This window comes from Patagioenas fasciata, chromosome 1 (genome assembly GCF_037038585.1).
Source record: "Patagioenas fasciata isolate bPatFas1 chromosome 1, bPatFas1.hap1, whole genome shotgun sequence".
NCBI classification, from domain to species: domain Eukaryota; kingdom Metazoa; phylum Chordata; class Aves; order Columbiformes; family Columbidae; genus Patagioenas; species Patagioenas fasciata.
This window is the reverse complement of record NC_092520.1, coordinates 5376714-5402800: the sequence shown is the minus strand read 5'-3', so window position 1 is coordinate 5402800 and position 26087 is coordinate 5376714. Positions and strand designations below refer to the sequence as shown.

The 26087-nt window shown below is 44.0% G+C and overlaps 1 protein-coding gene across 12 annotated transcripts in view; it reads left to right on the top strand.

Moving 5' to 3' along the window:
* Positions 1-26087, top strand: part of TENM4 (teneurin transmembrane protein 4) — a 1673798-nt gene that overhangs the window by 1541299 nt on the left and 106412 nt on the right. For 8 of the 12 annotated variants that reach the window (XM_071817725.1, XM_071817645.1, XM_071817681.1 and 5 more), the window contains 2 exons: positions 2797-2823; positions 11322-11468. In XM_071817725.1, the coding sequence (XP_071673826.1) occupies positions 2797-2823; positions 11322-11468 (174 nt within the window). The remainder of the gene's footprint in view (positions 1-2796; positions 2824-11321; positions 11469-26087) is intronic. The other 4 variants (XM_065833148.2, XM_065833158.2, XM_065833172.2 and 1 more) reach the window with 1 other exon arrangement.

Below are 26087 nucleotides of genomic sequence, written 5' to 3'. Positions count from 1 at the left end.
CCGAATACCACAGGGTCTCTGGAGCTCTCAGGAACCAGCATTTAGCTCTGCAAACACACAACACCCTATCTAGCAGGATTTTCAAAGCACCTCAGTGCCTAATTCCCATTGATCTCTGCAAAAGCTACGTGCTTAACTCCTTTTGAAAACCTGGTCCTGGCACGCACTGGTGCTGTTTGCAATAACAAGCGCCGAGACAGGCAGGCAGACGGACAGACAGGCAGACAGCCCGTCCCACACAGGCTTCTGCTTACGGCGCCATGGGGCTGGTTTTTGTTTTACTTAGCAAAACTCTGATTTTTGAGAAATCTGCCCCTTTAAGTTTGCCTTTCATCAGCCTTCTTACATAAATAATCACATATGTTCTGAATAGCCGGGGCTGTAATCACTGCTTCTCAGTTTCTGCTGGAGCAGCTGGAATCCAGACGAGGCACATTACAGGTGGATCCTGCTCTCTTTTCCCCGCCTAACACGTCACTTGTGCCAGATAAATCCATAAAGCAGTTCAGTCCATGTGCAGCCCAATGTAAAACAATCCCACCAGTGTCTGGTGAAGGTTCCTGTTGCCCTCAGCCCAACGGAGCAGATCCTCACTCAGGTGTGTCCTTGGCAGAAGCTGAGCTGGGTTTGACCCTCTGCCACCCACCCTGCCTGGTTGGGATGGACACCTTTGGGCGAGAGAAGGCCACGGTTATTGCAGTCAGTGGAAAAAGATCCCCATGCTGCTTTGTTCTGGTCAAGCTGAAGGTAATCTGGCCTGAAGAAGTTTGGAAGCATATTTGACAGTAAATGTTAAGCACAGGTGAACTCCAAAGACAGTCCCCGTGGCATAAACTTGTGTCATCGCTGGTTCAGCAATGAACGGCCACTTTCTCCTCTCCTTCAAATTTATGTGAGCCTAGTTTAACTCTGGAGATTTCACTGAGGCTCTGTTCGCTTCACCCCACAGGGAAGATAAAATGAAAAACAAATATTTAGAAAATGGAGAAGGAGAACGTGTGGGAAAAAAGCCCTGTCCATGCCCCAGCATCTCTCACTTCTCTCTTCTCTCTCGGTGAGCCAAGAGAAATGTTAATGGGATCCTTCCCAATATGCTTTGGATAAAACAATCCAAGTTAGCTCAGGCTGGTGAAATCACATTATTTTCAGATTGAGCTCCCCCCATAGCAGATAAGAAGAACCAGTGGCTTCCAGGAGTGACATGGAGCTGAGTGCGATGCCTTTGGGTGCAGAGGACACCTTAGAAAAGTACCTTTTCTTCTGAGCACCTACAGAGTTCCTCAGCGTGTCCCACATGCCCACAGGGTGTCCAAAGTCTGTAGATAATAAGATGATGATATTTTAAGGCCAAGAAGTAAAACATGGAAGTGAAACTCTACAGGTTTAGAGAAGAAAGGTTCATGCTACCGTGGAATAATCCCATAGACGGCTTCCATTGTTTTTCAAATTACAAGAAAACATTATCTCATACCTGACATACGGTTGGCGTGGGCAACTGCCACCACTGCCATCATCTGCACAGCAACTGCTACCCGAGTTTAACAGGTTGGGCTGCTCTGGACGTCAAAATCCAAGCGATGCCTTCCCAAGCTTCAGCCGTTGTCCAAGGGGATGGTGATGCTGTTCCTTCCCATATCACTGCCCCTACACCAGAGTGATTATTTTATATAATTCCCCATTTATTTTACATAAAGCCCCATAGCTGCCCCACACGAGGTTAGCTCTGACCCTGCCAGCCCTCTTCACTTACTTACAATAGTATGTAAGGATGGAAAAACAATTCCCTCAAGGGCTGTGACCTCCCAAGTGGGCAGTTGGCATGAACAAACCTGAAGCAAAAACCTAATGAAAGGGTTCCAGGACACAACAGAGAGAGAGATTGCAGGGAGCAGATGAGAGAACGAGGGAGATAACGTGTAAGCAGGTAATGAAAGGCAGAAATGCAAGACTCGGAGCCTCTTGTTTGTTAATAAGGACCAGCTGCTGCCAGGACAGAGAGTGCCGCCTGCTGGCGTGTGCAAGGGCTCTCCAAGGCAGGACTTCTGCCTTTGCCACCAACTGTTTGAGCCGAAAAAATCAATTAGAAGGTGTTTTTCCAAATTAATATTTCATGGGAATTGGGCACATGACTGCTCCCTCTACATCTATAACTTTTTGTTTCCTTTGCCCTCCTTGGAATGAGTATATTAATACTTACTTATCTCTTAGAGCTACCATGAGGTTAATTTAATATTTGTAAAGTAATTTGATCTGGGGCTAGAGGATGCTGTATAAATGCGATATATTACCTTTAAGAAGATCCAGGGAAAAGCCTCTCCCAGTCTGGTAAAGTCACAGAACTGTGCCTCTTTGTGCAGAAAAATATAAGCCAGGTGAGGTGGAGCACTTACAAATTACTCTGTTTTTCCTGATGAAAACAACAGCAGTCAGTAAAACAGAGGTAGACTATTGCAAATGAGCAGAGCATTACAATATTCTGCCCTCTCTATATATATATATTTATGCATATATATGCCTATATATATAAACACTTAAATATATATATATATAAAATTTTCCTGTTTCTCTTCCTGATCTTAATGAGCAAAGATGCCTGAACGCAGCCTCCTTGAGCTCTGTGACTGAGGAGGGCTGTGCTCTACCCTTCTCCCTTTTTTTCTCTCCTCATAATCAAGGTTTTTCTTTTCATATCACAGCGAACTCTCCTTTGCCTTTCTAGCACCTGCACAGTCTCGTAGTAAGCCGCAATGCACTTATTCAATCCTACCTTAAATGTCCTGTCTTTTATCTCCCAAGCTCACTATCTGGATAAGGTAGTGAAAGGTATGCTCTTCCTTCCTATTTTTCCTATTGTCTTTGTGTTTCTTTTTTTTAAAAAAAAAAAAAATAATGCACCGTGAACATACTGTGTTGAGGTTGCATCTCTTCCTCGTTGTCACCAAAGTGCTCCCTAATGTCTGGAAGGGTGAACTTTCCAGTCATTTAGGTAGGAAACCCCTCCGTAAGTTCTGTGACCCCATGTTGACATCGTATCCGTGTTCCTACCCGTCCCTTTGTCCCTGCCCTGCCCTCCCCATCATCTCTCATCCTCACCCCTCCTACCCAGGTAAGGCGAGTCAGGAGGAAACAAAAGGGTCTGTGAATACAGCAGGAGCCCTGTACACTGGTGTTTTAAATTAAATATCTATGGTCCATTTTGTAACAAGCAGGTGAGTGCACTTTCTGTGTGGAGTCTTCGTGGTTTTGACCCATGAGTGCAAAGACATGAGAACTTTGAGTGATTATATATATATATTTCTTAATGCAAAAACATTATGATCTCAAAGCCTCTGGTTGTATAAATCCGCAAAATCTCTTTAAATTAGTGATGTTGCATTAATGTACACTACAACGAACTCCAAACCTGTGTTCCTATTTCTAAATGTAAAGCAACCCTAGCACCCAAGTCTTTCTTCATCGAAAAGAAATAACTGTTACAGAATAGAGGTAACTGCAATCTTAAAAGAATCTCAGTTGCTTATTAATCAGAGCAATGAGGTAAATTAATGTAGGGCTTTTAAATAGAAATAGACAGTTCCACAATGCACTTGGCTTTTTGGAAATATTGAAATAGCACACATCTAGTTAAATACAACAGCCTGACAATAAATATGATTGAGTTGGACACAAATAACTTTCTACATGGCTGACTTGACGCTAACAGGAGCACAGCGCTGACACCGCGCAGCATCATATGTTTGCTGGTTAAACAAACCAAAAAATCAGGTTGAACAAATCAGTTTCTTCTGTAGCATTACCCTCCTTTTCAGGTTGTGAGCAATCAGAAATAACAGCTGGGAGAGGCTGATCAAGAAGGACAGAGATGACAAAAAATTTGCCTGGTGAACAGTTAAAATGAAGGGTGCTTGTGATGGGATAAGAAATACAGTTGCCCTATGACTTCACTTCTCTGGATGAATTTACAGTCGAGTGTTTCTCTCTTGTTTCTGTTGAGATTTAAAGGCAGGTTTGGGTACAATCACAGATGGAAAAAACTTCGAACAGATGAACAAATGTTAATGATAAGGAAATGTCCATAATAAGGAGACATTTGTCTTGTGTGTGATGCAGCAACTGGTAGCTGTCCTTGGACCCCTGTTTGTAGATCAGTGGATTGTTCAGTGGTACTTAGTTTTCTCTCATTGCTTAGCATCAGTATTTGTTTAAATTGGGAGAAAAAGGTGTATTTTCCTTCTTAGATCAAGGAAAGAGGGTCACTTGTGTCTTTACAAAGCAATAGTGGTGACATCTTTAGAGGAAGATCTGGGCCGTCACTACGGAGTGCGATCAGAAGCTCCTGTTCATGTTCAACATCTCCATGTTTTGCATTTCAAAGCCCCAGGGCTCTTCCTTTTCATCTCAACATATATTGGAGAAGGCTGGATCAAAAGGTAGCAGATAAGCAGCAAGGGAATAGAAAAGATGGGAAATCAGCCTGCTCAGCCTGGCTCCAGGGACCTTCAGTACTAATTTGCCCATTCAGTAGCCCAGGTTTTTTTTACTAAGTCTTCTGTAGCTGCTGTTTTCCCTCTGGATAGTCTTTTGACTCACCTTTGTGCTCCAAAGTAGAGACACATTATATTCAGTGAATATTTCAGTGGGTAGCAGGTTAAACAACATACGAAGAATAAAAGATTCTCTTACCATGCATGGCCTCATTTGGAAAGATTAGCGATAGCCGAAACATTAGAAGTACATTTTTTTTACTTGGCTAAGTGCACGATGTGCATTTTTCAAAACTACATTACCCGTGCCCTTTTGGCTTTCTTAATTATTAACATCTTTCTGGTCAGAATCCCTTCCCAGTAATCCTGTGTTGCCAAGGGTGAACCTGATTTACTGCTGAATCTTTCCTGCAGCTTTACAACAAACCACTAAGTCAGAGAAGATGCAGAATTGTTTCTAAATTGGAGGAAAAATTTCAGTAGCAAACATCAGCATGATTAAAACAAGAAGCTCTAACTTGAATTGGAGTGGAGTCTTCTAAACGAAGGCCTAATTAACACTGGTAATGTTTGAAATGTAAAGAAGTGCCTACTGTTAAAGAGGTGCTGATTTTAGAGAGACATTCTCCATCCAGAATGCCATTGGTGCTGATGACCATCAACATAATTAATTTCTATTGTTAGTTATCAATTCTCACTCTTAAAAAATAACCACACTACCACTGTAGTGAGGCATATAAACAACTTGTCGGAACTATAAAGATGCTGAACAACTCTTGAATTCAGGGATGGCTGCAAGGTGACTTCTCTGGTCTGCTCCTGAAGTCTGAGAAGTGGTGAGAACCCAAGGTCTGACCACAGTCAATGACCTCGTTTGTTCAGTTATAAGCAACAGGAGCTCTGACAAGTAACATTTTAATCTTCATTTTAGAGGATACATCTGATTAAAGGTTTCTGGATTCCCACCACCGCAAAATATCGCGGTAGCAGTTTAAGAGTTGAGTGGTTTTCAGGACATTTTACTGGGTTTCTAATACTTTGCAGGGATCAGCTGATGCTTTGTTCCTCCTCTTCAGTCCTACAGAACTTCTGCAGGTCACCTACTGATCGTTCTTTCAAGCTCCAGGTGTTTGCATCCTCACATCTTGCATTCAGCCATGTCCTCCCCATTTCAGAGCTCAATCCCTATCTACTGGGACTTGCTAGAACATCCATCAGTGTTTTCCTACTGACAATGGAGGATAGATGATCACCTTTTAAGTCCAATTTCACGTGGCAATGAGGCTTGGCTTAAAGAGAAATCCCACTGAACATTGTTTAGAGCTGGATGAATTAGAGAAGGCCTTAACTGTGCAGATCATTAAGAGCAGATTATTCTACCAACAATCTTAAAATGGAAGGGTAATTTCCTACTCTGATGACAGTCTCCGTTGACCCCAAGCTGAGAGAGTTTGGCTTATTCAGCTTGGAGAAGAGAAGGCTACAGAGGGAATTTACTGTGGCCTTTCAATACTTAAAGAGAGATTATGAGAAAGATGGGGACAGACTTTTTAGTAGGTCCCGTAGTGATGGGACAAGGGGTGATGGTTTTAAACTAAAAGAGGGGAGAGTCAGATTAGATATAGGGAAGATATTCTTCCAAATGGAGGTGGTAGAGTACTGGAACAGGTGGCCCAAAGAAGCTGTGGATTCCCCGTCCCTGGAAACATTCAGGGTCAGGTTGGATGGGGCTTTGAGCCACCTGGTCTAGTGGAAGGTGTCCCTGCCCATGGCAGTTGGGTTGGACTGCATGGTCTTTAAGGTCCCTTCCAACCAAAACTATTCTACAATTCTATGATTCTATGACTCTGATACTCTTTTCTTCTCTTGAACGTCCCAGAGCACCATCATCTTTCAGCAGAGCTTTCATGTGCCTCAGCTGGAAACTCACATAAAGTGGTGTGTTTCCCCAGCCTCCAAAAGCTGTATTCATATATTTAATTCTCTTTGTCACCCAAATACTGTTAACAAACATAAACAAGATCAATGGACCATTGGTGACTCTAGCAAAGAGAAATCAGAGCTGCAAGGTTATGGTGGTGTAAATCTGTGGGGATTAAGCTGTCCTGCTGTGTTGATATTCAGAAGCACTTTGGAGTCAAGATGATCTTTTTGCTTTATTCCCCAGCATGGGGGAGACGAGAGGATAAAGTTTATTTTTATCGTCTTTTTGTCAAGTGCTTTGAAGTGCACCGTTAGTGGAATGGGCAATACTGTGTGTTCCTGTCTCTGTGGTGTTAGTGATGGTCAAGTCTTCATGCAGCGAAACAGTTTAGAAATTGTAGTACTTATAGGTCCGTTCTTCTAGATATATTGGCCTACACATCCATGTCATCTTCTGATTTTCTGAAGGTACAAGTCCTTTGACAGCTGCTCTTTAATTGTTCTGTTTTCTGTCAGCGGTTTCCTTTCTAATATCTGATAACTGCCTGCTCTCCTACCAGACCCCTGACACAGAGCTGCAATTTAATCCTAACAGCACTGATAGTTTGCTGTACCTTGTAATGTGATGGTTAATATCTGAAAACTTTCATGTCCATGAATCTGTGAAGAAGAGTTTATCTCATTAGGAAACTGTTCTCTCTCATTCCTTCGAAGGGTTTTATCTTACCAGGAACTGGAGTTGACTCTCCCCTTGGTGGGAAGGGATGAACTTACTTTCTAGACTTGAAAGATGCCCAGACAGTGGAGTATGAAATTACAGGTGGAAGTTATCCTACTTTAAGTGTCTACAGCCCAGATGCTTATCTTTCATCTGGTGATCACCCTGGATTCCCTTAATAATCAAGAAGAGGAATAGATGCTGCGGGAAGGCATAATATCATTAAATACTTTTTTCTGTCTGTCCTTTCCTGACTGATGCTTTTCTTCTGTCTGCTTTCTGAGGCACTTGACTTAGTTTCTCTGGATCAAAAAGATTCAGGGGAAAACCTGAAAATCCATTCGAATACACATTTCATACAGACAATGAATTGCATGTGAAATTCAAAGACATAGGGCTGAAAGGAGTCTCCTCAGGTAGAGTCCAGTCTTCTACTGTCAAGGGCAAGCACATTGTGTAAAACTTTATCTAAATTTACCAAGCTCTTTGGGTAGATAAGCAAGACTTCATTTCCTTAATACTCATACTGGGAGGCTACTCCAAAACTTAATTCATTTGATCCTGGCAAATGATTTTCATTTTCTTTCTAATTTACAGCAAGAATTTATTCGTGCTTGGTTTATGTCTGTTTGTTCTTATGTCAGCATTATTCCCTTTAGCTTAAATGGCTGTTTTCCCTTCTCACTGTTCATCTGTTTCACGAATTTGTGGAAAACAATCATAAAGTTTTCAGCCTTTGCTGTGCTAGAGTAGACAAGTCAAGCTCTTCTCATTTCCTCAGATGCAGAAGGTGCCTCATCCAAATTATATCAGATATTTTCTGCCATACTGAATTCCCCCTTTCCTAAGCCTGGGAGAGCAGAGCACATGCAGTTCCATATGAGCTCCTGATTTTTACAGTTACGTTAGTTTTTCCTTATATTTGACAGACACTCTTCACATGAGGCATCTGAAGTTCATTTGCTTTTCTCAGTCTCAGAGCAAATGATCAATCACTACAGTATCTTTGCTGTCTAATAATGTTAGATATTTGCTTTGAGGTCTTAGTTCCAAATATTATGTAATGCAAAATATCAAAACAAAACTGATAAAATGGAATCCTTCTTTTCCCTCTGAATTTTCATCATGTGAAGCCTCATAAGCCTAACTTAAACCATTTCCAGGATTCAGATTTGTTCCTACATGGCTTGGAACCAAACCCATGACACTTTTTGTCTTTAGCTCCCAGCGAAAACCACTAAAATCTGTCTTCTTCCCATTGCAGAAAACAAGAGTTTGCTCCAGGAATTAAACACTACTTGTTGGGTTAAAAATCTAGTGGTATCCAACCCTTCTTCTCTCATCCTTCTACAGTGGTGTCTTCAGCTTCCCATGACCCAACTCTTTTTGGTACAGCACCTTTGCAAGGAGTCTCTTCTCGTCCTCCACAACTGCAGGATGGAAGAGAACTTCTTAGGATGGTAAAACCCATCTGAGACTTTAAGTAGTAATAACATGAGGTGAACTCAATGTAGATGCCCCAACCAAGCTCTAACAGAACCATGCAGAACACACACAAAAATTTCTTCAAAGGTTTTTCACCTGGACAAATTTAGGCAGATTTATAAAAATGGATTAAAAGTTGTATCTCTACAGTCAGGATGGTCCCATCCAAAGTGAATTCATCTACTCTAAAGTGGGATTCCCTGCCTAGCTAAGTAAGTTTAGCAGGTTAACAATGCACTTCTCTCATTCTCCAAATGCTTTCTGCTTATACTGAAATTAAGCAAAGGGAACAAACATAAACCAGCTCTAGAATGGAAAAAAAACAGAATAAATGGTTAAAAATTTGACACTGTTGTAAGTAATTGAAGGCCGGTTATTAAAATGGAGAATTTCAAGTACTCTTGCCTATAAATAAGTCTTCTGTACTATAAAAATCCTAATATAGTGTGTAAATAACAAAATACACAAAATACACATACACAAACATGCTCACACATTATATGCCCCCCTCAGAATACAGATTTTAAAAGACTGAAATATAACAAATACGTCTGTAAATGAAAAATTTATTTAAGATCCTTTTAAAGCACTTTTCCTTACCTCCCTTTGTTGCTTTTTTTTTTTTCCTTTTTGGCCCCTGTAAACCTCTAAATTGTTAGAAAAACAATCCTAGAAAATAGGTTAAATTCACCATTAAAAAGTTCTTTAGTTAAAAGGCATTTCTGAATGATCTTTCCCCAGCGCAGGACACACGATGATGTGACGTGCTCCACATGCTGTCTCAACATTTCTTCAGCAACCACTCGTGCATGATGTGGTCAACCAGACGTTGCAATGACACAGACCTTTCAGGTCACTTTGCCATCATGTTGTCACCCTTTAGGACAGGATAAGACCTGAGGGGAGACCTTCTTGCTCTCTACAGCTGCCTGAAAGGAGATTGTAACATGGAGGGTGTTGGTCTCTTCTCCCAGGTGACAAGTGATAGGACGAGAGGAAATGGCCTCAAGTTGCACCAGGGGAGGTTTAGATTCAATATTGGGAGCAACTTCTTCCCGGAAAGAGTTGTCAGGCATTGGAACAGGCTGCCCAGGGCAGTGGTGGAGTCACCATCCCTGGAGGGGTTGAACAGACACGTACATGATGTTCTCAGGGACATGGTTTAGTGCCAGTGTTGAGTTAACAGTTGGACTCGCTGATCTTGAGGGTCTTTCCCAACCAAAGTGATTCTCTGATTCTACGATTCTCAGTCTGTGTTGTTCGCACATTGTCACACACAAACCTGTCTTGCAAAGCCGAGGGCCTGAAAAAACCCAAAACTATATGGCAGGACTGCATAACAGATGTATAAATAGAGAGAGCTTTAAAACAGGGCTCAGGAAGACTGAATTGTTCTCCTGGTATAATCAGTCCTGCTGAGTGACCTTGACAGTCACTTCAGTCCCTTGTACTTCAGTTTCCTAAGCTGTAAAATGTGTCTTACATTTCTGACTGCTTCTCGGTAAAGATTTTTGAGCTCTGCAGGTAAAAAGCCCCCAGAACCATGTGAGCTGAGCAGCCTCGCTCACACCGCTGCTTACTGTGGAAATTACTCTGCTATTGTCTTGGGGGACGGAATAAAAGGATGGAGATCTCGGCAAGAGGTCACCAGATGAGAAAATCAAACCCTAGTGAGAGACGAGGAGCTTGGTGTTCATCCTCCCTGAGTTTTATCACCTGTAAAAGAAAGGCCTGCCTCTGTGCTGGACTCTCTCTCTAGTCAAAGGGAAGAAATGGGTGTTTCCAGGGGGTTTTTCAGCTCATTACGATGGGCATCTAACACACAGGAGGGGATTCATCCCATGGGACAGTTCTCTGCTGACTACAGAGACAGTTGAAGTTATCTCCATTATAGATGAACTGTAACCTGATCAGATTAATCCCAGCCAAAATGACTACAGTAGAGAAATTAGTTGTTCACCAAATATTTTCTAACATACAAACTTAGCCCTCAGCACAGGACACACATGGACCTGCTGGAGAGGGGCCAGAGGAGCCCCAGGAATGATGCGAGGCTGGAACAGCTCTGCTGGGAGGACAGGCTGAGAGAGCTGGGGTGTTCGGCTGGAGAAGAGAAGCTCCGGGGAGACCTTAGTATGGCCTTTCCAGACTTAAAAGGGGCCTGTAAGAAAGACGGGGACAGACTTTTTAGCAGGGCCTGTTGTGATAGGACAAGGGGTGATGGTTTTAAACTAAAGGATGGGAGATTCAGGCCAGACATGAGGAAGGAATTTTTTACCCTGAGGGTGGTGAGAGCCTGGCCCAGGTTGGGCAGAGAGGTGGTGGATGAACCATCCCTGGAGACATCCCAGGCCAGGCTGGACGGGGCTCTGAGCAACCTGAGCTGGTGAAGATGTCCCTGCTCATGGCACGGGTGGCACTGGATGAGCTTTGAAGCTCCATTCCAACCTAAACTATTCTGTGATTTTATTATTCAATAGCTGGGGTTGTCCTGTGAGGACCTTCTGGGAGACAGTGCCCCATGGAGTGGTCACCACTGTTCTGATGCCAAACTGGGACACTTCTCTCCAGGTGGGAAGACACCAAGTGAGAGCAGAGAAATAAACTGAAGGCAAAGCAAAAACAAATAAAAGCCATTTAATTAGCCTCTTTCAAGGCTGCGTTGCTTTGTCTTTCCAGTGCGTTTGACCGTGTGGCTGCTTGCCTTGCAGAGGGATGCCCTGGCTTGTGTAACGGCAACGGCAGATGCACCCTGGACATGAACGGCTGGCACTGCGTCTGCCAGCTGGGCTGGAGGGGAGCGGGCTGCGACACTTCCATGGAGACGGCGTGCGGCGACGGGAAAGACAACGACGGAGGTAGGACATGAGCGCATGTGGCACGTCAGGCTCTGCGGAGCCTACAAACCCAGCGAAGAGTCAGCTGGGCTTGGTTCTGCATGGCAGATTGGTTTTTTGACAGCTGGTGGAGAACAGACAGCGATGTCTGCCAGGCTGACTCGGCCAGGGTGGATTTGAATTCCTATGGAATGGGTTTGGATTTGGGGTGCCGGGGCTGAGGAGGGGGGTTTGTTTGTCCTTAAGTCAAGTCCATACACCAGAGGGCAGGCAGAGGTTACGTGATCATCCTGTCACCCAGACGGATGGCTCAGCAGTGACACGAGGGGACCACCCCAAACAGCAAATGCCACCGAGCATTCAAACTTTGGCCTCAGTGCCTGAGGTTTCCAGCAAGGCTGTCTGGTAGGTCACTACTGACTTGGGATGAATGTTTTGCAGAAACTTAGAGGCTTTGGTGACTGATCCCCATGCCCACAAGCCATCCAATCCCTCTCAAACCATGTTTTATTGATTACAGTTCCATATATAATGATGTCAGGCATGTGAGTAATAGCCCTGCGTAATGCAGACTTAATATTCAGAGTTATCTCATTACAAAGGAAAGCCTGGTGCAGTGTGAAGGTTTGAATTAGAGGGCAGGAGATGAGATATTAAATTTAAGGCATAAGGGAGACTGCATAATTTGTTTTGTTGTCACTCAGCGAAAGGCTTTGTAAACCACAAGTCTGGGCCAGGACCCAGACTGTGAAGTGGAGACTGCATTTTGCAAGCCTCTGTTTTATCATATTCACAATAACAGTACAGTTAAAAAAAAGTACAAAAATAGCCAAGCCAAGACTGTGATTATCTGCTTCACAGCAACTGGGATTCTGATTGAATATTTAAAATACTTCTGCACATCTGGCAGGGCAAATGGACCAAATTATCTCTTTAGAAAAGATGGAAAAAACTTGGGGAAGCGTACAAAGAGTGCACACTATAAAACAAAGGTCCCTTTTTGCCTCGCATGAAACTGAATATCACTGTAGTCGTCTTTCCTATTTACAGCTGACACAGGGCAGCAATAAAGTTCATCACGTGAAATGTGTAAAAATATGTTAAGTAGACCCAAGGATAATCCCAGTTCTGATGGAAAAAACAACCAACAAAAAAACCTGTGAAGTTTTCAGAAAGAGAGAGAGGGGTGGAGGAGTAATGCAGCCCAGCGTAGAAGGTAGACCACATCTGTATAACATCAAAAAAACACATGAGAAGACTCAGAGCAGGTTGGTGGAACACCATCTCCTCCTATCTGCTGGTTCAAGGTGCTAACTTTGTAACTGGAGGTGCTCCTTGAAAGGAGCCGTTTGTCACCTTGTGAGCATGTGGGACAGCAGATGTAGACAGGAGAGACAAAAGGCATCAACCTGTTTACGAGTTAGTTGACATCAGCTGCTAACTTGCATTGGGTGATCTTGTGTGGAGCAGTGGTGTGCACAGCTAGTGCAAACCAGCAGATAAGTTGTACCATACTGCCTTGTGACAGCTTATTCATGTGTCAGAGCCCACAAATGAGTGTTGATTTTGCTCTTTGTACACTAAAAAAATACATGTACATGTTGTGCATTGCACTTTACAGATAACCCATGTCATACTCTGTGCTACTGCTTTGATTTTGTTACGTTACTGCTAGGACTCTTCTCAACTGCAAAGCGGAACAGGTGCATGTTTACCTTTTCAGCTTGATTATTATACACATTTATGGACAGCTTGTGCTGTACTTGTGGGTGCAAATCTAGAATTTCATCCTCTCAGATGGTAGGGATATCAGCAGTGATGGGGCACTTCTGCTTTGAACCCTGAGTTCCTTGTTTAGCAGAGGGATTTAAATGTAGTTGCACAGACTGGTAAAGAAAGGCTGATTCTGGTCCTGTTCCCTAGTTGTTATGCTGATCCTTATAGCAGGAGAGCTGGAGACATTTGAAGAACATCCATAGAGTAATTTAGGTTGGAAGGGACATCCAGCAGTGGTCTAGTTCAACCCCCTGCTCAGAGCAGGACTAATTACATTAAGTTGCTCCAGTCAACTTCTCAGCACCTCCAAGGGCAACATTTTTTGGTATATGACAATCCTTACAGTAAACGTTTTTCACCTAACATCTAATCAAAATTTTTCATGTTCCAACTTAATGCCTGTTGCCTTATGTCCAGCACCGTCTGGGACACCCTAAAGTCCCCCAGCTGTCTTCTGGCTTCCCTTTCACAATAACTTGGATCTCTAGTAGAGCTTTGTGTGTGACAGCTGCCTTTCGATTTCTCAGATATCCAAAGACAATTAAAATGACACCAGGCACATGTCTTTAGGGAGCACAAATTGAACCCATATTCGGTGCAGCCACTTTGTCACCACAAACGTCGTCACCAAGAGCACTGAAGAAATGTAGAGCTGAACAGTCTCTTGAAAGAGCATGAAGCATATGTAAAAACACTATGGCTTCTTCTTTTGGGGCCTATCAGATTCTGGAGTGGTACATGCTAAGGGCCAGACAAAGGTGGGTTATTTGACCATGGCTTTCAGGGCTACTGCTGAATTTGTCTGATTTGTCTTCATATGCACATGAATGTAGGCAATGGAAAGGCCTTTCATTACACTCCAGCAGTCAAACATCTGAGCTACTTAGTTACTGTAGGTACCATCAGCGGAGAGAAACAGATTTAGGGCATCGTCTCTCTGAGCTATTTCAGATATCATCTCACGGATCCCTATTTTTGGTTGGTGACCCCTGCTCTTTGAGTCACATTCTGCTCAGAACAGCATCTCTCAAAGCTGAGGCACCACGTAGAATCAGAGAACAGTTTAGGTTGGAAGGGACCTTCAAAGTTCATCCAGTGCCACCCCTGCCATGAGCAGGGACATCTTCACCAGCTCAGGTTGCTCAGAGCCCCGTCCAGCCTGGCCTGGGATGTCTCCAGGGATGGTTCATCCACCACCTCTCTGGGCAACCTGGGACAAGGCCTCACCACCCTCAGCGTAAAAAAAATCATTCTTCATGTCCAACCTGAATGTCCCCTTCTTTAGTTTAAAACCATCACCCCTTGTCCTATCACAACAGGCCCCACTAAAAAGTCTGTCCCCATCTTTCTTACAGGCCCCTTTTAAGTACAGAAGGGTCACAATAAGGTCTCCCCGGGAGCTTCTCTTCTCCAGGCTGAACACCCCAACTCGCTCAGCCTGTCCTCCCAGCAGAGCTGTTCCAGCCTCGCATCATTCCTGTGGCTCCTCTGGCCCCTCTCCAGCAGCTCCATGTGTGTCCTGTGCTGAGGACCCAGAGCTGGACCAGCACTGCAGGGGGGTCTCACCAGAGCGGAGCAGAGGGGCAGAATCCCCTCCCTCCACCTGTTGCTCACGCTGCTGGGGATGCAGCCCGGGACACGGGTGGATTTCTGGGCATTGCCAGCTCATGGCCAATCTTCTACCCACCAGCACCCCCAAGTCCTTACTGCTGCTCTCACTGACCGCAGTGGGGCTGTTCACACTGTGGGGGGTTTCACCCTTCCTGGGCTCATCAGAAGCCGGTTCCCGTGCTGTGGTATCGAGTCTCTGCTTATCAGGATCCCTGCAGCCAGAAATTCCTCGGCGTGATGGGAGCTGAAGTCAAAATCTTTTTCATCAGATCCCAGCCTAATCACACCTCGAGGGAGGGGGTTACCAAATTACAGGGCGTATGTGCCTCTTAAATCTAGAGGTCATTCAGATAAATAATAACAAGTTAAGCAGGGGTCAGGCAGGCAGAGATCTGATGAAATGTTATCTCCACTCAGGTTAGGAAAAAGGTGTCCAGGAGAGCAGTCCCCTCTCCACACACAGGTGGCATCTCTGTCAAAGATAGTGCTTCAGTTTCACACCCAGATCCACTTTATTTACACTTTCAAACACAAAACCCATTAACTTTAAAGGAGTTGTAGCAAGTAACAGAGAGCAGACGATCATCCAATATCAGTCAAGGAAAACCAGTGTGTGACAGAGCTTTAACAATCTGGGTAAAAAGCTACGATCCTTAAAACAAGTTGAAAAAAGTGATTGTTGCTTCTCTTTGGCAGAAAATAACCTCTAATTCACGGCTGTAAACACTCACTACCTGGGAGTAGTCCTGTCTCACCCCACACTGAGTGCTCTGTCATGTGCTTGAAGAATAAGTTTGAAGGTTTAAAAGACCAAAGAAATGATCTTCTGTGATAAGTCCTAGAAGTAGAGTTGATGGCATTTGACAAAGCCTTGAGAAGAGGCTGATATTCCATAGGCTAAATATGGGCTCTGTTGCGTTTGTAGACTCCTCTGTTAGCAACAGAGTGTGTAAGAAAAATGAAGAGAAAGAGGAGAGAATGTTCTTCAGCCTCACAGATAAGATGTTGAGCAGCAAAACTGTGTTAACCATCTTTGCTCCGGAGAAAGGAAGCAGCAAAGACATGGACCTGTTGGAGAGGGGCCAGAGGAGCCACAGAAATGATCTGAGGCTGGAACAGCTCTGCTGGGAGGACAGGCTGAGAGAGCTGGGGTGTTCAGCTGGAGAAGAGAAGCTCTGGGGAGACCTTAGTATGGCCTTTCCAGACTTAAAAGAGGCCTGTAAGAAAGACGCGGACAGACTTTTTAGCAGAGCCTGTTGTGATAGGACAAGGGGTGGTGGTTTTAAACTAAAGGATGGGAGATTCAGCCCAGACATGAGGAAGGAATTTTTTACCCTGAGGGTGGTGGGAGCCTGGCCCAGGTTGGCCAGAGAGGTGATGGATGAACCATCCCTGGAGACATCCCAGGCCAGGCTGGACGGGGCTCTGAGCAACCTGAGCTGGTGAAGATGTCCCTGCTCATGGCAGGAGCATTGGACTAGATGAGCTTTGAAGGTCTCTTCCATCCCAGGCATCCTGTATTTTTATGAAATCATCTAACTGTATGACTCCCTCCATAGTGAGAGCCAGAGAGTTGGCCAATTCACCATATCATTGTCTGGATACACCCAACTGTCCTGAAACCATGAAGGAATTGCAGATATTAAACTAAATTGTTCTTTTGGTCTTGAAGTTCCATCTGATCATCACAGCAGCTTCACTGAGGGCCTTTGTTACTGTTTTGGGATTTTCCAGAGTAGCCAAGTCTTCCAGATGGGGTAAAGCTCGCCAGTTCTCTGTGAAGTAGAACTGACCACGTCCTTCATTTCCTGCTTTGAATAATTCCAGTTGCTAAACAGTTGCTGAACTCTGCTTAGACAAAGTGAATTTGCTTTACTTGTGAAAGGCGAGAGTCTTTCTAAGATGAAAATTCAAATATAAATGCTCCTAATATTGTCTACACTTCATGTTAATTAGAGTTGATGTTTAGTTGTCTGTTGGTCTCTGCTGCCTCTTCCCAATTTAAACTCTTCCAAAAGTTTGTGCTAGTGGTTACTGCAGGATAATTTACATAACTAGATAGATGGATAGGTAGAAAGACAGATAGATAATCTTCCCATTAAAAGAATGCTTTTCTTTCCTGAGATGTATTGCACACCATTACACAGAAGAGCAGCAACTTCATTTTTCTTACGTCTCATCTGCTCAATGATCTTCCTTTGGGACTGAAGAAATGAAACCATCCTGTTCTCTTGTGCAAGAACCGTAGCAGCAAAGCTTCTGCCCCACAGTTTGTGTCCTTCATGACACAAAGGGCATGGCATGTAGCTGAGCACGAACACAGGGTTCCAATGCACACATGGCCCCATTTTGCCTTTGCAAGTTCAGTTGGAGTTCCACCAGATGCGACTACAAGTCGCTTTAGTTTCCAACCCTGGAGCAGTGAGCAGCTCAGAGCCGCTGCACATGGGATTTTCGCCTTTCCTTGCAGCCCTGAGTGTTAGTTATTGCTGCCACTAGAAACCAGCTCTCACTTCAGAGATAATGTAATTCAGGAATGGATTCTCTGAGTCAAATCAATGCTGTTTGTTTGACTGTACCACAGCCCATTGGTGCAACCCCAACAGAGTAATGTTTTGCGTCTTGCTCACCCCGTTCAAGCACTGCGTAGTCCTTTTAGTAAAGTGGAGACTTGCATGATGCTTTGGGACAGCAGCCTCTCAGATTCTTTGGCATGAGAAATTTTGGCGCTGCACACTGGCTTCTTAACACCCGTGTGTCCACCATCTGTCCACCACATGCCCAACAACGTGTCAGAGAACTGGCAGGAGTCTGATTTGCTCTTCGCCAGCACGTAGACTTACACCTGAAAGTAGTGTCAGGGTTGTAAAGGGAATTGCAGAGGATCCAGGAGAACCCCAGAACACAAACCTTTGTCTTTGCAAATGCTTTAGCTGCAGAGAAGGTGGTAGGATGCTTTCAGATATTTTCTTTTTCATTTTTTTGCACACTGTTATGAACCTTTACTTCATGCCTGCAAGGCTTTTATAGCGCAAGAAGATTGTCTCCTGGGCATGGTATGGGAGCTGTCTGCTTCCTCAAAACCATAAAAGTGGTGCATTAATGTGCTTGCTACATTTATGAAGGGAATTGTTGAGATCTGAACGCACCTGGGAAAACAGCTGTCGTAAATTAGCATTTACCATCACAGTTATATCCAGTCAAACAACAGGGTCATCTTGGAGGAACCACGAAGTGCTGCTGGAAAGATGAGAAGGTCTGCTGTACCTGAAAAGATTGGCTAGCTGGTATAATTTGTTATAAATCACCCAGCTTCTCTTCTGCTGTTTTATGATGACTGTTAACCAACCTTTCCTCAAGTAAGAGAACAAAATGACCGGTTCCCATTTCCAGGTTCAAGCTCTTTGCTGGTTCCGTGTTGGTCGGTAACGTGGGATATCAACCATTGCTGGTTTTTAACACCGGGGACTGTCAGGAGGGTGGTGTGAACCCCCAAATTACAGCATCCTGGTGTTGATTGTGCAATGGCTGAAGGTGATGTGGTGTGAACTGAGGGTCTCACAGCGGTTGTGGGTTGTCTTGACAGCTTGGGAGAGTTCCCAGTACTTTGGATTAGTCCTTAATGAAATGCCTTTGATTAATAGATTGTGAAATAAACCATGAAAGTGTCCTCTGAGTTGAAAGAAACGTACCGTTGTCTGTTGAAATGAGGGAAATAACTGATGGTAAGGAGGCACTGCTGGTATATTAGACGTAAGAGAAGGTGACATGAACCTTCTTCAGAAAAGACAGGCTTGGACACGCATTTCACAAAGCATTTCTGCACCTGCAAAGATGCTTAAACAGAGTTTGAGCACCAGTGCTCAAAGGAGAAATTCAGGAAAGCTCTGCCAGACCTGAGGCAAACTCTTGCTTTCTCTTTGGGGCAGAATATCCTCTTAAAAACCCAAAGTGTTGCCGCAAGTGTGCTCAGGGTGCATAGGGTGTGTGGCCACTTTCCTCTTGACCGGGATTTGAGAAACTTGCCCGTATCTGAGTTACCTGAGACCACTTTCCCAACTGCGCTCAGATGATTGTTTGAATTGCCTTGGATTCAGTCAACAGAATATGTTAGGGTGAACTGTTTTTTTCAGCAGTAGCTTAACACTTGCAGCACTTGCCAGGAAAGTGAGAGACCTCGGTGACAAGAATATCTCAGCTCCTGAGAGTGTGAACCCATTGCTCCCACAAAAACGTCTAGGCTCTGAATTGTTTTCTTCTCAGAGGAATCATTTTTTAGAGGTGTTTTTGCTCCTGAAAGAGGCAGTTTCAGGCACGGTATTGCATGCCCATTGATCAGGTTAACGTTAATATTAATATTTACTGCCCTGTCTGAATGCCAGTCTCTCCTCTACTGAGAAGGGCCCAGCTTCATGAATTTCACTCCAATTTAACACAGATTGCCTGGTTTCTGTGCTGTTTTGCAGGTTGTGCAATACGTAGGTCCCTTTGTTAAAAGCCTGTCTGGAGAATGCAAGAATCCCTTTGATACAGCTGCATCAACTGCATCCTCCAGAGCAAGGATGAGCTGGGGGATGCTGTCAACTTGTAGACTCTAAACACATAATTATAGCTCTGGTTTATGCCCAGATTATCATGTGTTTTATGTGTTTTCCTCCTTTCACTTCCCTTTCTTTCTTTTCTGTTTTTTGGTGTGTTTTTTTTTAAAACGATAATGTAGGTCTGAATTAGGATGAACTTTTGCAAAGTGCTTCTGTAGCGACTCTCACTGCAGAACTGCTCCTCCACGAGAGCCCAAGGAGTCCTGTAGTTCAAATACATGATTACTATTACACATGTCTACGTTACTTTGAATTTGCAAACATGTGCTGAGCACTTAGAGAAAGATGTGAAGGCAATTCCTTTCCCAAGCAACCAGCAATCTAATTTAGCCAGGATATAACCAGTGAGAACCTTATTCACGCAAAGTCAAAATGGAGTAGGTGGGATAGAAAGAGCAAAGAGAATATTATTAGCTAATGTGATCGCAGGGTGCTGACAGTCACATTGCTGTTGTTCCTTACATTTGTGTTCTGTTTTCCTTTGATTCCTTCCAGTGGGACCAAAAACTACAGTGCTTCTCTTCAATAGGTAAAATTGTTCTCTGCAAAGTGCAGGAGTAAAACCTATTCATTCCCCAAATTTAGATGAAGGAAACTGAGCCATTCCTTTAGTGTCTCTTTCACTAGAGTATAGACTAGAGCTGGAAGGGTAATATCTGATTAGCTCAAGGGTAAGGCTCATGCTTTGTTAGCTTTAACTTTGAACATCTAGATATTAAACCCTCCCCATCCAGATTCTCCCAGTAATACAAGACAGACAGTGTCCCCACAAAAAGGGATAACGTCTGGTGAACGACACAGAAAGGAAAATTAAAGAACTGGATGAGGTGAGAGATGCAATTATTTATGTAGAATCATAGAATCATAAAATAGTTTGGGTTGGAAAGGATCTTAGAGATCATCTAGTTCCAACCCCCTGCCATGGGACATCTTCCACTAGATCAGGTCGCTCAAAGCCCCGTCCAACCTGGCCTTGAACACTTCCAGGGATGGGGCATCCACAGCTTCTCTGGGCAGCCTGTTCCAGTGCCTCACCACCCTCATGGGGAAGAATTTCTCCATTATATCTAATCTAAACTCTCATGATCTTCAGCAGGAGCAATCCTTGAGTTTGTCATGTATGCTTTCCCAGATATGACTTCAAGTTGCACCAGGGCAGGTTCACATTGGATATTAGGAAAAAATTCTTCCCGGAAAGGGCTGTCGGGCATTGGAACAGGGTGCCCAGGGCAGTGGTGGAGTCACCATCCATGGAGGGGGTTTAAAAGACACGTAGATGAGGTTCTTATGGACATGGTTTAGTGCCAGTGTTGGGTTAACAGTTGAACTCTCTTATCTTAGGGGCCTCTTCTAACCAAATAATCCTGTGATTCTATGATTTACCCTAATAAGGTTCCTTAGGCTCACCTCCTCCTCCTGTCTGTGTGTCCAGGACTGTCAATGCGTGTCACGGTCCACAGGATGCTCTCTGCCTACAAACAGCTCCATCCCTACCTGTGTCCTGCCTGTTCCAGCCTGACACTTGACATGCAGCACTGTCACAGTCTGCTTAAACACATAATAACACCTCTGCCTGAAGGTTATTTGCATTCTGTTGTTGATGTTAGCATGACAGATTTTTGTTGCAGCATCCATAACTCTGTAGAAATGTTCAATTATTCAATCTCAGCGAGGTAAGACGCTGCCCATTAAATCAACCAACACAATTGTGGGGGCCATGAAAAGTCACAGCTAATTTGAAATTTTATTAGCTCTCGGCTGATCTTGTTTACTGCAGAAGCAGTCTCTCAAAACCAGCCCTTTGCTTCTGTACAAAACTCTAATCCTTGACACCTTGTTGGCGCTGAGAGGTGGTGGGTGAGGGACTTGGAAGCTCAACTGCATGGGATTTGAAAAGAGAATGAGGCTGCCATGGGACTTGTGAGCACTTTGCAGCCAGCAAGCGCAGCTGCAACCCAAGGAGTGCAGGGACAGGAGCCCCATTGCTGCTGGAGAGTAATTATTTTACAGGATAGTAGTGGCCTTGAACATGAAAATTAAGGGTTTTTCTGAGGGAATATGTCACACTCATCCTGGTTTAGAAGTGAGACAAAAGATCTCTCTCTCCTCATAAGTGGTGATGCTCCATAGGCACGCTGGTTATGGGCCTTAAAATCTCAATCCAGTGCAGGGACTGTTGCAACAAGACAAGGGGTGATGGTTTTAAACTAAAAGAGTGCAAATTCAGGCCAGACATGAGGAAGGAATTTTTTACCCTGAGGGTGGTGAAACACTGTCCCAGGTTGGGCAGAGAGGTGGTGGATGAACCATCCCTGGAGACATCCCAGGCCAGGCTGGACGGGGCTCTGAGCAACCTGAGCTGGTGAAGATGTCCCTGCTCATGGCAGGGGTGGCACTGGATGAGCTTTGAAGGTCCCTTCCAACCCAAACTACTCTGTGATTCTAGACAGTCTCAGGAGGGAAGCAGCATGTCCCATTTACCCAACCACCCAGCAGATATGGTGCTTACTGTTCCAACTTTGTTTCTGTCACAAAACACCTGGAGCAGGTTCAATTTATTTCTTGTTTTCTTGAGAAGAAAATTACTTTTAACTTTGATCCTGCAGCTCCTTGCATGGTAAATACCAGGGAGCATGAGGTAGTGATGTTCCAGAGCACCTGGAGCTCCGGTGGGCAGAGTAACCAAGACACAACCCTGAGTCCTCCACACTGACTCCAGTGGCTCCAGATTTTCCTAACTTCTGGTTGGCTTGGGTGGCTGTATTTTCATTTTTTTGCATGCTATTTAGACATCATGAAGGGCTCAGTTTTCAGAAAGTGTTGGGTCACAAGCAGTGTTTGAAAGCCAAGTAATTTTAGCCCTTCTTAAGTTTGGCATCCAAGTGACTATGGAAGGCTCTTGTGTCTTGTGAAACTCCTTCTGAATAAAGACAATGTTCAGATCTGTTGTCGTTGTCTAAGGTAGCTATCTGAGTTTCTACAGTGAAATTGTTTGAGGTCAGTTAATACCAGTTGTTTTACAACTGGTATTAAGCAAGTGTCATGCTTGTTAGGCCAAGGTCCTTCTCCAAGAAGTCACAGGTAGCTTCAGAGTCCAGTCTCTTCCACAGAGCAATAATTGCATGGAGAACAGGCTGAAAATACATAACACATACAGGTCTTTAATGAGAATTTGGGTTATTTCATTGGGTTGTACTGGCACTTCAGAGCCCTTTGGAACTGAAACAGATGTCTTGAGAACAGAAAATAAAAAGACAGTCTCAGCTCCCAAGGAGTTTACAGTCTAAGGTGGTGTTTGCAAGAGTTCGCTGCTGAGATTGGTAGATTTACTATCTTTAAAATAATTAGATAGAGCGTCTTTCTGAAAACAGTATTCCAATTCCACCAACAAGACAGGAGCTAGATGTAGTAATCCCAAAGTAAAACTGGCTGTCTGGTGATATACAGAGTGCAGATTATCTGAACATAGTGAATAAATTGGAGCTGTTTTATCCTAAATGGCAGAAAATGAACATTTTCTGCTGATCTTCTTCATTTTCTTCATGTCTGTCCCTCTCTGAAGGGGATGAGACAGGGCTCACAAGGTGACCTCCAGAGGTCCCATCTTACTTACTTAGTCTATGATTACAAGCCTTAATGAAAAATGCAGCCCATCGATCACATTATTTACCAAATGTGGCAATGTCCTGCCAATGGCTCCCTTGTCACAAAGGCAGTGATTTGATTCACCCCATGGTAACTCTGAGATTGCAGAAGGTATTTATTTCGTGGCTTTATACAAAGAAGGTGTGAGAAAAGAGTTTTATTTTTGGCAGGACAGTCAGCCTGGGCGTTAAGGACACGTGTGTCTATATAAGATGTATAAAATATCTTAAGGGTGTAAAAACTCTTATTGCATTGAAATAATAAGGAACACGAGAGATGTCTTAAAATCTGTCTCAGTGACAGTTGTCCAAATTAATTTTGTAATTGAAAGGCATCTATGACTGAAGCTGTTTCTGAAGGGATCCCTTGGGACTGGCTTTTGTATCCAAACCTACTCAGCATTTTCATCGTCTTAGAATGTAGCTTAAATTTCTCCTGGTAATGTCTTCAGGCTACCTAAAACTTAGCATGGTGTTAAATTATGTACCTGGATCATTTTGATAAAGAATGATCTGGCTCTCATCGCTACAAGGTCACAATCAAACAAAATGTGTCTTAATGCAGGAAAATGCAAGGTAATACCCCTGGGAACAAAGCAAGCGTGTTATATTTATGGGTTGGGAGACTCTTGAAAAGCAATGACTCCGAACAGGATTTAGAGGTCACCGGAGAGAATTGTCTCAACATGAGTTCTCAGGGCAAGGCTGTTGCTAAAAGGCTCCTGTGAACCCTAGAAGTATAAAAACCCCCAAGTTGGGAAGCGGTATCTCTTCTGTACCCTATACTGCTGCCATAGTTCTGTGCCCACACATAACGAAAGATGTGAAATTCCTGGAAAGAGATCAAAGGATCTTATTAAAAAAAAAATAAGTGGCTGGAAAACAAACCTTACAGTGGGAAGTTTCATCTTCCTCAGCTGTTGAGAGAAAAGGTTTGGAATGAATTGTTGCTCTGTGTGGAGGAGCTTGCACTTGACAAAGATATCTGAGCATGCAGGGCAGAAGGAAATGTTCGTAACATTGCAGACAAAGGCAAAACAAGTTCCGGTGGTGAGATATTAGAGTTAGACTCATTCAACTTTGAAATAAGATGCAATATGCTAACAGTAATTAAGCATTTGAATAGCTTATCGGAGAAAGTGGTGGACTCACTGTCATCAGCTGTCTTTGATATATGAGATATCTTTCTCAGAGACAGGCTTTACTGCCATTCTGGGGGGGGAAAGAAATGAAAAGGAAATGTGTATGGAGGAGGTTGGACAAGCTGATTGTAGCAGCCTCTTTGACCTTAAAGCATGTGAATTACTGTAATCCCTCTATGCGGGACTGGCGTGGAGATAATTCAAGAGCACATTTGTTCTCTGGTCTGAAGTGTCATGGTCACATTATGCCACTTTTTAAAACCAAGAGCTGTATAAACATGGCCATAACTGAGAACTTATTGTGCTGCGTATCTGTGCCCTGGGAGCTACCAGAGTTGGGAATCCAGACACGGATCATGGGTCTCTGTGCTTTGCTGCTGCAAAACTTCGGGTGCAGAAGCCACTGATCCTGTGTTCACCTCCTGTTAACTTTCTCTAAAAATTTTGCGGTGAGTTCTAAGGAAAATTGACCTTTAAGCTTTATAAATTTCAAAGGACTTCGTATTATGAGTTCACATTGCTCTGTGAGATCATACCTTGCTGTATTTTCCCTTGCTGGTGGTGCTGGCTTCCCACATTTGTTTTTGTCTATTTGGAGCGTTAAATCATGAGGTTTATTTTGTTCTGATTTGATTTTCTATTAATCCATGCAGGTGCCTGGATGCCTTGCTCTTTCTGGGTAGGGAGCTTCTTGTAAATGTCACTTTATCCTTATTCTTCTGATGGATCCAGTGAAAGATCTCACAGAATCCCAGAATGGGATTCTCCCAACCCATAAATATCCTTCCAGGATTGGAAGGGACCTGGAAAGCTCATCCAGTGCAATCCCCCCATGGAGCAGGAACACCCAGCTGAGGTTCCACAGGAAGGTGTCCAGGCGGGTTTGAATGTCTGCAGAGAAGGAGACTCCACAACCCCCCTGGGCAGCCTGGGCCAGGCTCTGCCACCCTCACTGAGAAGAAGTTTCTTCTCAAGTTTAAGTGGAACCTCATGTGTTCCAGTTTGAACCCACTGTCCTATCATTGGTTGTCACCGAGAAGAGCCTGGCTCCATCCTCCTCACACTCCCCCTTTATATATCTGTAAACATCAGTGAGGTCACTCCTCAGTCTCCTCTTCTCCAGCTCCAGAGCCCCAGCTCCCTCAGCCTTTCCTCACACGGGAGATGCTCCACTCCCTTCAGCATCTTTGTTGCCCTGCGCTGGACTCTCTGCAGCAGTTCCCTGTCCTTCTGGAACTGAGGGGCCACAACTGGACACAATATTCCAGGTGTGGTCTCCCCAGGGCAGAGCAGAGGGGCAGGAGAACCTCTCTGACCTACTGACCACCCCCCTTCTAATCCACCCCAGGTACCATTGGCCTTCCTGGCCACAAGGGCCCAGTGCTGGCTCATGCTCATCCTGCTGTCCCCAGGACCCCCAGGTCCCTTTCCCCTACACTGCTCTCCAACAGGTCATTCCCCAGCTGTGTACAATTTCATTTTATCTCCTTAGAGCTCACTGTAGGGCACCACTTGGATCTATTTGTGATTTTTTTAACTGAAGTCTTGTTGTTCTCCATGTCACAGATAAAAATGGTCTTTACATTTTCTAAGCTAAACAAATGCTTTGCCCTGGAGCTGCTGTTGATATCAGAGCGAGCTGAGTAGCTAAACCCTGTTTCAACTCTTGAGGACCTAAATGGCTTTAAGATGTCAGCAACAAAACCTCTCTGTTGTAATTACCCCCAACTTATTCCATACAGGCCTGAAACCCATTAGTTGAAAGGCTTATTTGCAGATGAGGCTTTGACATTCCCACCTGTATAAAACATTGCCCTGTGCATCTGCTCTTCAAACATTTATCTGCTATTTCCTGCAAAGGCAACG